Source organism: Felis catus, chromosome B3 (genome assembly GCF_018350175.1).
Source record: "Felis catus isolate Fca126 chromosome B3, F.catus_Fca126_mat1.0, whole genome shotgun sequence".
Classification (NCBI taxonomy): domain Eukaryota; kingdom Metazoa; phylum Chordata; class Mammalia; order Carnivora; family Felidae; genus Felis; species Felis catus.
This window is the reverse complement of record NC_058373.1, coordinates 4,233,715-4,248,379: the sequence shown is the minus strand read 5'-3', so window position 1 is coordinate 4,248,379 and position 14,665 is coordinate 4,233,715. Positions and strand designations below refer to the sequence as shown.

At 54.1% G+C, this 14,665-nt stretch overlaps 1 protein-coding gene and 1 long non-coding RNA gene across 6 annotated transcripts in view; both read right to left on the bottom strand.

Moving 5' to 3' along the window:
* The window catches only part of AP3B2 (adaptor related protein complex 3 subunit beta 2), a 34,480-nt gene extending 27,608 nt beyond the window's left edge, over positions 1 to 6,872 (bottom strand). Inside the window, exon 1 of one of the 4 annotated variants that reach the window (XM_045058745.1) lies at positions 6,702 to 6,872. Coding sequence is in view for 3 of the 4 variants with exons in the window: in XM_011282781.4 (XP_011281083.2) it covers positions 2,272 to 2,531 (260 nt within the window). In the remaining variant the exon portion in view is untranslated. Of the gene's footprint in view, positions 1 to 2,271; positions 2,547 to 3,107; positions 3,260 to 6,124; positions 6,426 to 6,701 lie in introns of those variants that run through there. The other 3 variants (XM_023254867.2, XM_019831815.3, XM_011282781.4) reach the window with 3 other exon arrangements.
* A 1,172-nt stretch (positions 6,873 to 8,044) lies between these two features.
* The window catches only part of LOC123385790, a 32,104-nt gene continuing 25,483 nt past the window's right edge, over positions 8,045 to 14,665 (bottom strand). The window contains exons 4-7 of one of the 2 annotated variants that reach the window (XR_006598800.1): positions 13,477 to 13,697; positions 8,553 to 8,626; positions 8,328 to 8,407; positions 8,045 to 8,063 (exon numbers count right to left, since the gene is read on the bottom strand). This is a non-coding gene — a long non-coding RNA (uncharacterized LOC123385790). Of the gene's footprint in view, positions 8,064 to 8,327; positions 8,408 to 8,552; positions 8,627 to 13,423; positions 13,698 to 14,665 lie in introns of those variants that run through there. The other variant, XR_006598801.1, reaches the window with a different exon arrangement.

The following is a 14,665-nucleotide window of genomic DNA, read 5'->3' as shown; positions in this document are numbered from 1 at the left end:
ACACTCTGTCTCTCTCTGTCTCTCAAAAATGAATAAATGTTAAAAAATTTTAAAAAAAGAAAAAGAAAAAGGCAGCGAAACATTTAGAAACAACAGACGGCCAGAAATCGGAAGGAGCAGTGTCAGCAGGGAAGAGCGTGACGAGAGTCACAGAGGCAAACGTGACTGTGTGGCTGACGTGGAGAGACGAGTGAGCGGCAGAGGCTAAGAGGAGGAGAACGCGGAACGGCACACGCCTATTCCTAGGGCTGCATTTTGCAGATGCCTGAGTGCCTAACACACACTCAGAAGGGACGGAAGGGCTGCTAAGAAACGGAGGTTCCAAGGGTTTTAGAAAGCGTCCTGCCCGAACAGATTTTTTTGATGGAAAGCAAAGCAGAAAGATGATGCCTTCTGGAACACAGCGGACGTGCTAGCTGTTAGATGAGGGCAGAAGATGTCCAGCCCCGGTCATGCTGATCACTTGGGAGATGCCTGCAAAATCAGAGGCTATTTTCCCATGGCCGAGCCAGGGCCCCCAACACTCTGCCCAACACCCACCCTGTGGCCAGTTCCTAAGGGGCGGAGCTCAGGACAGGGCAGGGTGGGGGGGGGGAACTGTCTATGGAAAGAGGTACAGACCGTCAGCCGGGCCTGGGAGGCACTGGGGCTGCAGGAAGAATGAAAGCCGGGCACCACCACCCCCGGGCTACAACACACACCACTGCCAGGTGCCCCTACGCACACACCTCACAGTCAACTCACACCCAGGGACACCGACACACCCCAACATCCCCACCAAACGCCAGCACCATCCACACACTCCCGTATCTCCCCCGCAGACACCCCCACACCCCCACAGGGACACCTGCACCCCCACAGACACCCCCGCACACCCCCAGACACGCCTGCATCTCCCAGGCACATAGGATTTGTACGTAAACCCACACACACCCACAAAAAAGCCCCAGCAGACACATGCCCACAACCTCCAGAGAAACACACACAGACACATACACCATTCAGACACTGTCCACATAAACCCACACAGCCATCAACACACACCTCAACTACACATCCCTACAGACACCCGCAAACACACACACATCGCCAACAAGTCCTCTCCACAGCCCCCCACGTCTTCATCTAGACATGTACACCCTGCACGAGCACCCCGCCCCCCAACACACACCACGTACACATACACCCTCTGGACAGAGCTGTCACTCGGTCTCATTCCCCAGTGTCCAGGGGACTCCTATTTGCGATTCTGGAGGGCGAGTGTAGGCTGCTAGGATCCAATACATATGCAGCCTCGTGGATCCTCCGACCTTCTAAGGGATCAGCCTGGGGTCAGCCTGGGGTGACCTCACGGGGAGCAGCGGGAGTCTGCCCGGTCCTTTTTGACTCCGGGTGTTCTCTAAAGCAGACTTGCTCACACCTGGGCGTCCTCACCGCTCCCAGAAATGCCACAGGCCTGTGTCAAACGCACACACCCCGGGGCCTGCACGGGGGCGCCCACACTACCCCCACCCTCCCAGCCTAGCGCATACACCCCAGGGCCCTGGGCAGAGGGGGACCAGGGGTGGAGGGACTGTGGGTACGCAGCACGCACAGCCCAGGCTGGATTGTCAAATGCCCGTTAACGGAGCAGCTCCCTCCTGGGATGTGACCGCCCCGGGTCCCGTGTCTCCACCAGCTTGTGTGCCCAAGAGGAAGAGGAAGCGGGAGATACAGGGCAATGCTCTAAAGCCCCGAAACCTTAGCCTCCCGCGGTCAGATCCCCTTACACCGCAATCGCTCCCACCTGACCCCCCAGCCTGGCCTGAGGGACTCTGGGGAGGTGGGGAGGGTGGCCAGAGCCAGTCACGGGGGAGAACATGGCACGGAGGCCAGACAGGCCCACCTCCCCCGATACCATACGAGTCCCTCTCCTCACCATACGAGTCGGGTCCCAGCCCACTTGACGGGGGTGGCTGGCCAAGCCCTGTGCCTTAGCCGGTCTCCAAACCCCACTCAGAGCCCACTGGAGCCAGGACCTCGGGCAAAGTCAAGGTGGCCCTGGACCCTCAAACATTTCATTACCCTCCTCCCCAGAGAGCCCGCAGCTCCCTTAAGTTAAGTTCGCCCCCCTCGTACCCTCAGCCCCCACCCGGTGCCCCTGCCACCCCCTCCAGCCTGGACCCCAACGCCGGCCCGGTCCTCCTCCGGAGCAGGTGGGACCCAAAGGACTCAGCCTGGCCTCTGGCCTTCCGGGCGTCGGGGTGAGGGTCGCCGGGAGTTCCTCTGTACCTTAGCGGCTGGCTCTGGCTCTGGCTCTGGCTCTCGCTCCGGCCAGGCTCCGGGCAAGACCCTTCCAGAGGTGCTTCTGGGGCCGTGTCTTCCTCTGGGGCCTGCAGCCACCGAAGCTCCTCAGGCTGCAAGGCCTGGTACCAGGGTGGGGGGCCGCCTTCGGGGCCCAGCACAGGGCTGGCAGCCTCCCGGTCAGCTCCACAGGCCCCCCGGCCCCCCGGCCTCACCACGGCCCCCGGGAGCTGCAGGAATCGCTGCATCGGGCACCAGGTCCTGCTCCGAGATGAGACCCAGCTGACCAGGGAGCTGGGGACGCCTGTCCCTGTTACCAGACGGCCCGCCTCCCAGACTCAGTAACCGGACACTGGCAGGCAGGGAGGCTCCGGTTTCCCGTTCACTGCTCAGAGACGAGGACTTGAGAGGGGGAGGAAGGCAGCGACGGGGGACTAAGCCACCCCAATCTCCCACCAGGGGGCGGGGGGGCCGTGGTCAGGGGAGCTGATCCAGACAGGGGTGAGGGACCCACTCCTCACCTCCACTCTCCGGCCGCATCTGGACCTCTGCCTCCCCAGAACCGCTCTTCCTCAGAAATCCTGCACGCCTGCTCCCCACTCGGACCGAAGCCAGAGCCAGGTCCCGGACTCCTGCCTTCCTATCAGCTTTGTCTTCCCTCTGCTTCCCCCCTCCCTGGCCGAGGCCCCCCAGGTCCATCCCTGCAGCTGCCCTCTCACTCACACCCTTGGCCTTCCGTCCGTACCGCCCCTCCCCTGCCAGGAGCAGGTGGCTTCAGATCCCCTCGACGCGCCTCAAATTCCCACCCACGGCCTGGCTCGTACCTTACCACTTGCGTCTCACAGAAAATGAGAGGCCTTAGATAACATCCCCTGCAGCTCCAGGCATCTGTGTCTCCTCTCCTCCTGCCCCCCTCCGCCGGGGCAGAGTGATCCTCCTCCAAGCCAGGTGGTGCTCCCATCACCCAGCGGCCCAGGCCCCCGTAGCTCCCTTCAGCCTCGCCCTCTCCCTCTCCGGGCTGCTGGCTCCTTCCCACCAGCAGTTAGACTTGTTCCAGCTCCTCCCACCCTCACAGTGAAGACAGATAACAACACAAATAAAATACACAAAGCTTCTTGAACGAATTCTCTCCTCCAGCAACTCTTTCTCTCTCTCCCCTGTACACACTTCTTGAAAGCAAATTTCCCAACTTCTGGGTTTTATTTATTCACCGACTATTTGCTTCTCTACTCACTCCAATCTGGCTTTCGATGCTGATTAGAACTCAGGGCTGGGGCGCCTGGGAGGCGTCCGACTCCTGATTTTGGCTCAGGTCACAATCTCATCCTTGTTCGTGGGATCGAGCCCGCATTGGGCTGACAGCACAGAGCCCGCTTGGGATTCTCTCTCTCCCCCTCTCTCTGCCCCTCCCCCACTCACTCTCTTTCTCAAAGTAAATAAATAAACTTAAAAAAAAAGAAAAGAGGTGGCGCCTGGGTGGCTCAGGCGGCTGAGCGACCAGCTTCAGCTCAGGTTGTGATCTCGTGGTCGGTAAGTTCGAGCCCCGCGTCAGGCTCTGTGCTGACAGCTCGGAGCCTGGAGCCTGCTACGGATTCTGTGTCCCTCTCTCTCTCTCTGCCCCTCCCCGACTCACGCTCTGTCTCTCTTGTGCTCTCTCTCTCTCTCTCAAAAAAATAATAAGCACTAGAAAGAAAATTAAAAAAAAAAAAAGAATTTAAGGCTGAGGGGCTGCCATGATGTCTGCAAGTTACATGGTTCAGCCAAAAATCTGTATGGCTCGATGTTAGAAAAAGCAAATACAGCAGAGCGTCAACATCAGTTGGATCTAGGTGGAGGGCGTACGTATTCCTCACATTACACACTCAACTTTTCTGTATGTTTTAAGCTGTTCATGATAGAATGTTGGGGAAAAATAATCTAGCTCCTCCTCTTCTGATTTTGTCAGACTTGTCCCCCAGGACAGGAGGTGGGACCTGGAGCAAGGAGGGGTTGACCTTCTCTTTGTCAAATCAGTGGTCGTCTTCCCTTGTTTGAGTGGACATTGCTGATTGCTTCCTCCTTCTTGAAACATTTTGTTTCCCTCCAGCCTTTGGTTTACTTTTTCTCAGTAACCTTGAAACACTTCCCCCTGCATTCTGGTCATCCCTGAGGTGTCTTTAGGGTTCATACCCGTGTGCCGTCTGAACTCATTTTTTAAATTAATTAATTAATTAATTTTTAATCTTTACTTTTGAGAGAAAGAGAGAGAGAGTGCACAGAAGAGGGGCAGAGAGAGAGAGAGAGGGAGACACAGAATCCAAAGCAGGCTCCAGGCTCTGAGCTGTCAGCAAAGAGCCGACGCGGGGTTTGAACCCACCAACAGCTAGATCATGACCTGAGCTGAAGTCTGACACTTAGCCCACGGAGCCACCCAGGCGCCCCTGAACTCATTTTATATACTCTCCCTGGGTTATCTTAACTTCCTTCTGTGGCTTTGATTAACATACATATGTTAATAATCTCTCCTGGAATCCAAATCCTAAAATCCAGCTACCTCCTAGGCTTGAATATCCCTCAGGGTTTATAATCCCAGCCTGTCAAAAGTTGGCCTCACCATTATTTTCCCGAATTTGCTTGTAACATCTTTATTTCCAATCACACTGTACAGCAACCACCATCTATCCAGTTACAAGAAATAGTAACCTGAGTATTATTCTTATCTTCTCCCCCCAGTTAATCATCAGTCTGTGACTTCTATCCCCTCAAGAGCCCTCAGATCCTCTGCCCCCACCATAGTCTAGCCCACCATCATGTCTCCCTCCCCCAACACTCAACCCCCCTCCCCAGGCCTTGTCTCCTGCTTAAACCAGCACACCTCCAATCTCCTCTCCACAATCCAGCCTAGAATCCTTCTAAAATGCAAATCTGATATCCCCTGCTTAGAACTCCTCGACACTTTGGCACCTTCCCACCCTCATTTCTGGTCACTCGGAGGCCTGGCGCAGCGATTTGATTCTGGCCATCCGATTTGATTCTGGCCATCCGTACTAGCACCTACAAAACCTAAAAGCTTTTCCTCTGCCTGGAACATTCCTCACTCCCCCCTCTCCCTGTTCCCCAGGGCCAGAGACCAGCTCTTCGCACCCGTCCGGCTGTCCACCCCCCAACACAGATTCTCCCTCTGGGGCAACCCTCCAGAGCAACTAGAGGGTGGGGACCGGTTCAGGTTCACGCCTGTATTCACAGTGACTGGGATGAGAACGGACACAGCAGTCCCTGAAAAATGCTTGTTTCAGGATTTACAAATAAACGAATGAACCAACGAATGAGCCAAAGGTGGAGGGGAAGAGTGGGAAGCCCAGGTGGGGTTGAAGTACAGGGGCAAAGTGGGAAGCAGGGTGCGGCCTGGGGGTGCTAGCGTGGGGCCAGAATGAGGGACGTGGACTTGCACGAGGGGCCGGGCCGTGGAGGTTCTGGGTGCACACCCCGGGCCGGCCTTCCCGGAGAGGCCCCAAGCTGGACCTCACGGCCTCTGCCCCCTCCCGCGCGGTCCTCAGGAGCCCGCTCGCCCCGCGCGAAAAAGGCGGGGAACCGGTGATGCAAACCCACACCCAGCGGGCACGCCTGGGGCGGGAGGGTGCGCCCATCCCCCGCCAGCCTCCAGCCCCTCCCCGGGTCCCGGGTGGGCCCTCGGGCGGCGCGCGGCGCGGGAGGACAGGGCCGCGAGGGTCGGGCCGCGGCGGGAGGGGGCGGGGCGGGGCGGGGGCCCGGCGGCGGCGGCGGCGGGAGGGGGCAGGGCGGGCTTCCGGGCCGCGCGGCCGGGCCGCTGTCCATGGTGCCGGCGCGCCGCGCGCTCCCTCACCGCTTGTAGTCGGAGGAGAAGATGCCGCCGCTCGCGGGGTCGTGGCCGTACTCGGGCTCCCCGGGGCCGGCGGAGCCGCCCTTGTCTTCGCCGTAGGCGGGGGCGGCCGACATGGGGCTGCCGGAGAGAGCGCTTCGCGGGGGCGGAGGCCGCGCGGCCGGGGTGCTGCTGGGACCGAGGAGGCGAGCGCAGGCCCGGCTCCGCGGAGGCCGCAATCTGCGCGGGCGGAGGCAGCGCGCGGATTTATCAATCAGGGCCGCGCGGGGAGGCTCTTAAAGGCACCGGCGCCTGCGGAGCGGAGGGCGTGTCCGCGGAGGGGGCGGGGCGGTGCCGCAGGGTCTGGCCCCGCCCGAATCCCTCGGAAATCCCCGCCTTCCTTCCCCCTCCCGGTAAGGGAGGTTCCTGTCCCTTAGAGGGACTGTTCCGGGGGTGGGTGGAGGCCGCTGGACTGAGGATGGGACAGCCTTCCGGGAGACGCACAACGCCTTCCCTCACCACCCCCACCCCCGACCACAGGGTCTCGGTGGAAGGGCCTCCAGGGACTCCGCTCATTCCCGACACGGTCACCGATGCTCACCCACGCAGTGGAAGGAAAGCAGGGGACTGAAGAGAAGGCTGTGCCACAGGGTTGGGGGTCCTAGAGCAGGAAGGAGGCACTGCACTGGGAGACCCGCTTCGGAGACCAAAGACGCTCCCTCTCCCAGCTCCATCTTGCCTACAAAATCTGGGCCCCTCTGATGGTGTCTTGCTTTCTTATCAGGAAGCCAGAAGGCTAGCTGGAGGTGACAATTTAAGTCTGGCCCAAGAGAGGAGCGTACAGCAGGCTTCGGGTAGAGAAATAGACACCGAATAAAAGGGGCAGTGAACCCCGAATCCAGCTTTGCAATATAGTTTAATGACCATTTCTGAAGCCGCCATGCCCACTCAGGATGGCCTGAGGTCACACCTATCCACAGTCAAGTTCAGGTCCACTGACACCTAGGAAGAAAGGGATAGGGCTGGGTTAGGGTCTGGTGTGACAGCCAGGACTCCCGGATCATGTGAGGCTTCCAACTCAGATCCGAAGGCGTGAAGCACACCCCCCCCCCCCCCACACACACTTTCCCTGAGGAAAGGCTGCCTGGATCTAGAGAGAAAGTAGTGGCCAGGCTGGAGAAAGGGATGGGATCTAGTTGGCCCTGAGTTTGGCACATCAGGTTGGATGGCTGGGTCTCTTGACTGGGCTTGGAGGAGGTGAGAGGGCTTGACCTGGAAAGTGGAAGAGTTTATAGGGCTGAGTGTTGGATCTCAGCATCTCCGGAATCAGAATTTGTGGGCACAGAAAGAGGGCTCTATAGGTAGGTTCCACTGGGCGAATGGGCATGGGGGTTAACAAGGACCAGGGCAGTGCCTAGGTTTGGAAGTTGGTAGGCTGAAGGAAATAGATGTGCCTAGGATCTGTGAGCTGGGGCCTTCCTGGATGGTCCCAAGAGACTTTCAGAGAAGTAGAAGCTCACCAAGTTGGCAGGCTAGTGTGCTTCTGGGTGCTTTGGGTCTGCCAGAGTAAAGTGGATCTTGAGTTTGACGAGCATAGCCTGGGTGGGGAGAGACAGTACCAGTTCTGCAGGAGCACACTGGTTAGCTCTGGAGGCGGGCTGGGATCATACGTGGGTAGCTGGGCCAGACTCACCCAGCTAATAGGACTGCCATCTATCTGTAGGGATCTGGATGGGCCCCGGAGTCGGAGCAGACCCAGTGTAAAGTGCAGCAGTTGCTGCGCATGGGGTGATGGGGGGGTGGGTCTGAGTCCATTGCCTCACCCACGGTCAAGGCCACCACGTCTACGCAGCACACGCCACAGCAGAGAGCGGGGGTGTAGCAGCAGGCACTGCCCGTTTAGATACAACGGCTTTGCAGGAACACAGAGACGTGTGAAGCCTGTGGCTGATTACATTCCTGCCTGCAGGGATCACCCGATGGGTGCAAGTCAGAGCCAGTTAGGTCCTGTGACTCCAGTGCCGTGATCCTGCACCCAAATCTCCCAGGACCCCGGGGCCCTGAGCCCCATTCCCTGGGTGCCCAAGCGCCCATCTTCAGAGACTCACCCCTCCAGCTGGGGGCCTGCAGTTTTCATTCTCGTGTGCCCTGCCCACTGGTAGAACAGGGCTTGGATGGGCGGCCTCTCTGGCAGACTAGGGCCAATGTTTCAGCCAGAGATGCTCACCTTCGAGGCGGACGATCTCCCCATGGCCACAGCACACGCCCACGTGGGCCCCGCACCAGTGTCCAGCAGCGGACAACAGCCTGAACAGGAAGAGGTCTTGCGGTTCAGGCTCGCTGCCCTCTAACTCCACAGCCTCCCAGTGCTACCCCAGGAAAGCCTCAGAGAGGAAGGACTGGATGGTAGTGACCGCCCCAGTCAGGGCCTGAGAGGAAACAGGGACCAGACCTGTTTGCGCAGGGGGGGGTGCCAGTTCCTTCTGCCGGTCATCAGTGGAGACCTGTCTTCTCCAGACATCCCACCTGGGGGAAAACAAGACACGCTGAGGACTTATGCTCCAGGGGCTAGGCTTCACTAACCCACACCTGCCTCCATGTGCTGAAGAACTCCAGAGGCCTGGACATCGCCGATGGACAAATCCTGCCCTGAGCCACCACTAAGAACTCAGTTCCCAGCGACTGGGACCTCCTCCTCATCCAATGTTTTCTTCTCCTCTTAAATTCCAGCCTTTCCATTCCGCCCCTTTCCTCAAACATCTCCCACCTTGCCATTCCCTGGAGGCAACACCAAGAACTGCATGTACTTGAGTTGAGCAGAAGCCCTGAAGAAACAGAAACCTGGGTGACATCTGGACCCAAGAGAGGCCTCTCCTCCCAAGCCTGAGTGGACCGAGTCCCCTCCAGCAACAAATATCTATGGAGCAACTGTTCATTTGATGCTTACTACAATTCTACAAGATAGGTACAGGATCCCTGTTTCCAGGATAAGGAAACTGAGGTCCACGGAGGTTCCACATCGCTGGAGTGCACACAGCTTAATGTAGGTGTGCATGACTGTATGTGTCTGATCACCTTTACCTTCCTTTCTAGAAGGAAGTAAGAAACCCATTTAGTTCAGATTTGTCCTATCTACTGGGAAGAGAGTGCCCTGGGGACTTGGAAAGATGGCCCCCTGGACTGTGCCTGAGATGTGGCTTCAGAGAGTGCCTGGAAAGGGGGCGAAAATAGGGCCTGGTGAGTGCCCAGAGGTCCCAGCTGCAGAAGCCCTGGGAGAAAGAAGTAGACCCCTCCCCACCCGGCCCCCAGCTCCCCCTCTGCTCCCCTACCCCCCATGTCTGGGTATTTTCGTTGGAAGGGAGGGACTTGACTCCAACAGATTTGACTTGGAGAGGAAGGACTCATATGCAAATGAGGAGCCGGGCTGCCCCAGGCTGCTTTATGTAGTGCCAACCACAATGTGGCCATGGCTCCCCATCCCCCAACACTTCATTTCCTTCCTGGTCCCAGTCTGTAGTCTCCTATACTTATTCCTGGGTGAGTCTCATCTTCCCAGACTGGGAGCTGTGAAAGAGTCAGGTGACCAGCTCATCCCAGTTTGCCTGGAACATTCCAGGTTTGTTTTTTGTTTTTCTTTTTCTTTTTTAACGTTTATTCATTTTTGAGAGAGAGAGATAGAGTGTGAGTGGGGGAGGGGCAGAGAGAGAGGGAGACACAGAATCCGAAGCAGGCTCCAGGCTCTGAGCTGTCAGCACAGAGCCTGATGCAGGGCTTGAACCCACGAATGGTGAGATCATAACCTGAGCCGAAGTCGGACGCCTAACCGACTGAGCCATTCAGGCGCCCCCATTCCAGGTTTTAAAACACATCCCGAACCCAGGAAAACCTGGATGACTCATCACCCTAGGTTCAGGTCTCTCCCTTTCCATCTGCCTTGACTTCAGGAGACCACAGTCATGTGCACAGTCTGTGGCCTTAGGTCATGCTCTCCTGCAATCCTCCTAACAGGGAAGGCACCGTGGTTCCTGTTTCCCTCTCCCGCTTTGTCATTAGGCCAAGGAGCCGTCACAGCTGGATCCTGGCCCCTATTGGGACAGCAGACATCCCACCTGGGGAGAAAACAAGACACGCTGAGGACTTCTGCTCCAGTTACCTGGGATGTGAAGCTCATCTAGGGAGAAAAAACCCAAAACCCAGCTATCACCACCTGGCCGCTCAGGAGGGAGGGGCCAGGCCACTGCCCCTCCCACAGATCCCCCTAGGCTGTGCCCTGTTTGTGCCCACAGCTCTGTGCTGCAGTCCTGGGACTGGGAGGCAGAGTCCCGACTGAGCCACCTCTATGTGGGACATCACGTGTGCCACTTCCTCCCTGTGGGCCTCAACTTCCTCATCTGTGAACTGGGGATAGTAAGCCCAGAAGGCTGGGCCTCACAGGACCATTGTGAGGCACAGAGAGCTCTTTGTGAGCCGGACGAGGAGAGCCGGGCAGTGTTGGCTTCTCTTTGGTCCGCCCGTGAGGGTGCAGAGTTTGGCGTGAGGGGTAGAGAGGTGGAGAGAATGCATTTTTCTCGGCTCAGAGGAGAACAATGGGCCCTCAGAGGCTGTTGCCTCCCCGTGACCCCTGCCCCAGAGCTCTCAGGGAATCACCCGGCTGGAAAGTCCTTGGCGAGCAGGGCCCCACCTCTGACTCTCCCTCTGAAAAGTTCCCCGTGGTGGCGGTGGTGGGAAGGATGGGGACACTTTGGCCACCATCAGCCAGGCCCTGGAATTTGAGTCAGGGTCTGGATGAGGAGATGCCCCTTCAGATAGTGGATCTGGGTCTACATGTGGTGCTCCATCAATAATAATAATAATAGTAATAGTAATAGTAATAATAATAATAATAATAATAAATATCTATTGCTAAAAACCTGTGCTAAAGCCCCATTTAGCCCTAACGACGGTCATAAAATAGATACTGTTGTTTTCGTTCCCGTTTTACAGATGGGGGGTCCAAGCCTCGCAAAGATTGTCAAGGTTACAAGCTAGTAAGTGGAGAAACCGGGATTCAACCACAGATGATCTGGTCTAGTGCCCTTGACCTTAACCACTGCACAGTACTACCTCTCTCGAGCTGCTGCGCACGAGTGTTCCCCCTGCCCCAGGATGTACCGACCCCATGTGTGCTTCCTGAGCTGGAGAAGCGGCCGCCCTTCCCTTTGACTTTCATAGAGCCACGCCACCATTCTCTCCGTAGGAGAAGAAAGGAGCAAGGCCCCTGGAGCTGTGAGCAAGAGCCCAGGGCACAAAACAGCTCAGTCTCTTGGCACCTTCCCAACAACGCTGCCTGCCCCGTGGGGGCTTTGCTGGGGGCCCGAGCTTTTCCTCCTTTCAGCCCCACTGAGGCTTCGGGGAGACAGAATGAGGATGTTAGCCTTGCAATTGGACGTGGGCCTACCGGGCAGTCTCTCCGAGGCCCCTTCACGACCTCAACCCAACGGGGTCCTGTCACTGAGCACAGACACTGTGGGGCCATCGTGGTGGCCCTAGGCTCTGTGAACTCCTGGCCCCTCCCATCCCCCTTCAGTCTAGCCCTGGACAGAGTTCCTCTGTGGGAAGCAAGGTTTTGGGGTCACTGCCCTCAGCTGGCCATCTCAGTCAGAACAAGGGTCGGGGCTCCTTATTGGGGCCGAGCAGGCCCTTCCCTGGAGCCCCCAGCACACTCTGCTCCAGGCCACCCTTCCCTCACAAAGGCTTTGGTCACTCCCCTCCCTCTTGGCACAGAGTAATCCCACCTGGATCCCAGCCCCCAGCCCAAGCAGCTTACCCTGCAGGCACACCCACCTCGCTAGGCGCTCTCCTTTGCGGCCAGAGCAGAGTGGACAAGCTGTCTGTCCCTCCGGCAGAGAAGGGAGCCAAGCAGGAAGCCCTGGCACCCCATTCTGCGCACTGAGGCCTTGGCCAGTCTGATGGCAGCTCGCCCCCTTGGCAACGCAGGGGGCAGGTGGCAGCCAATGACTGGGAGGCTGGGGTCTGGGGTGGGTTATTGGTGCCCTCATTCACCTTCTCTCTCTTCTTCCCAGTGTTCTGCCCCTCCCCCCACAGCTGACCTGTACTTATCCCCTCACTGGCCTCTAGGGTCCCCAAGTGCCCCATCCCCACCCTACTGCGGTCTGAGAAACTCTCTATATATTCCCTTTAAATTTATTGAGACTTGCTTTATCCACTAACATATGGTCTATTTTGGTGGATATACTATGTGCATTTAAAAAATATTTATGTTGCACATTTAGGTACAGTATTCTAGATATATCAGTTAGGTCAACATGGCTGATTAATGCTGTTCAGATCATCTATATCTTTACTGATTTTTTGTGTAGTTTTTCTACCAGTTGCTAAGAGAGGAACATTAAAACTTCCAACTGATTGCTAAGAGAGGAACATTAAAACTTCCAACTTCTCCCTTTAGCTCTGCTGAGTTTTGCTCTGTGGATTTTGAAACTCTGTTGGATACATAAACATTTTATGATTGTGATGTCTTTCTGATGACTTGACCTTGCATCGTTATGAATGTCCTTCCTTATCTCTGCTAATACGTTTTGTGTTGAAGTCTATTTCATCTGATATGCTATTTGCAGGTTCTGTATTTTACCATCCTATTACTTTCAATTTATGTCTTTATATTTAAAGTGTATCTCTTAGACGGAATATAGGTGAGTCTTGTTTTAATTCATTTTGGCAATCTCTGCCTTTAAACTGTTTAGTCCATAGATATTTAATATAATAATTGATATGGTTGGACTTAGGTCTACCATTTTTTAATTCTCCTTTTGATTTTTGTTCCTTTGTTTTCCCTTTCCTGTCTTCTTTTAACATATTCAAGTATTTTTTAAGAATTCCATTTTATCTATTAATAGCTCTACCTTTGTCTTGTATTTTAGTAGTGTCTCTAGGTATTGCTACATATCTACTTAACTTTTCAAACTACCTGAGAGATAATATCAAACAACTTCATATAAAATGTAGATTTGTAAACATAAGTGTCCAATACCACTATCCCCTACTTTATTTTTTATGCTGTATTTGTTATATATGTTATAGTTTACATACTTTATACTTACATACTTTATACTTACATACTTTATAAGCCACAAGGTAATGTTATAATTTTTGCCTTAAAGTGTCCTATCTTGGGGCGTCTCGGGTGGCCTAGCCGGTTAAGCATCCCACTTTTGATATTGGCTCAGGTCATGATCTCACACTTCGTGAGATCGAGCCCTGCACAGCACAGCACACGCACATGCGTGTAGTCTCTCAAAATAAATCCATAAACATTAAAAAAAATAGTCTTCTATATTTACTCAGACATATACCACATTGAAGTATATTTAACATACAATGTTATATTAGTTTCAGGCGTACAACATGATGATCCGACGATTCTGTGCCTTTCTCGGGGCTCGTCAAGGTGAGTATACTCTTCATCGCATTTATCTATTTCACCCATCCTTCCATCCACCTCTTCTCTGGTAGCCACTGGAACTGTTCTGGTTTTTGTTTGTCCTCTTTATTCATTCATGACGGTCTGAGGTTTTCTCTGATATCATTTTCATTCATCCTATTGGATACAGAATTCCGTATTAATGGGTTTTTCTTTCAGAACTTTGAAGATTCCCCCACTATCGCCTGACCTTCATGGTTTCAGGTGAGAAGTCCATGAGAACGGAAAACATTGTTCTCCAACATGTCATGTGGTTGTCATCTTAGGCCACTTTCAATATTTTCTCTTTATCTCTCTTTTCAGCAGTTTGATTGTGACATGCCTAAGAGTGGTTTTATTCATATTTATCTATCTTATGCTTCCCTGAGATTTTGAATCTGAAATTTTTTGTCTACAAGATATAGGGAAACAAATTATATATGCATACATACCTATATATGTAGCCATTAATTCATCACATTTTTTCTACCCTGATTTCTTTCTCCTCTCCTCCCAGAGTTCCAATTAATGCCATCACCTAAATATTGATAGGTCATTTTTTTTCAATATTTTTTTCTCAGTCTCTTCTCAATATTTTCTTTCATTGACCCTTTCTTTGGACATCGTTAATTTGCTGTTAAACTCACTCACTGAATTTTTAATTTTATTTTCAGTTCTTGATTTCTATTTTTTAAATATTTTTTTCTGTATTAAAATTTCTCATTCATGTATTCATTAACACTCTTTTCCTTAAACTCTTTTGTAGATATTTATAATAGCTGCTTCAAAGGCACCTCTCCCCCACAAACATTTGGGTGGTCTTAGTATTTACTGCTACTGTCTGACCTTTCTATTAACACTGAATTACATTTGCAGGGGGGGAGCAGTCTAGGATTTAAAAAAAATTCTATACTGGACATTGGGGATGATACATTACACAGATTCTGGATTCTTTTATCTTCTGAAGAACATTGATTTTTGTATTAGTAGACAGTCAAATTAGTAACTTGAACTTGGGGCAACTGGGTGGCTCAGTCGGTTAAGTGTCTGACTTCGGTTCAGGTCATGATCATGGTTTGTGAGTTCAAGCCCTGCATTGGGCTCTG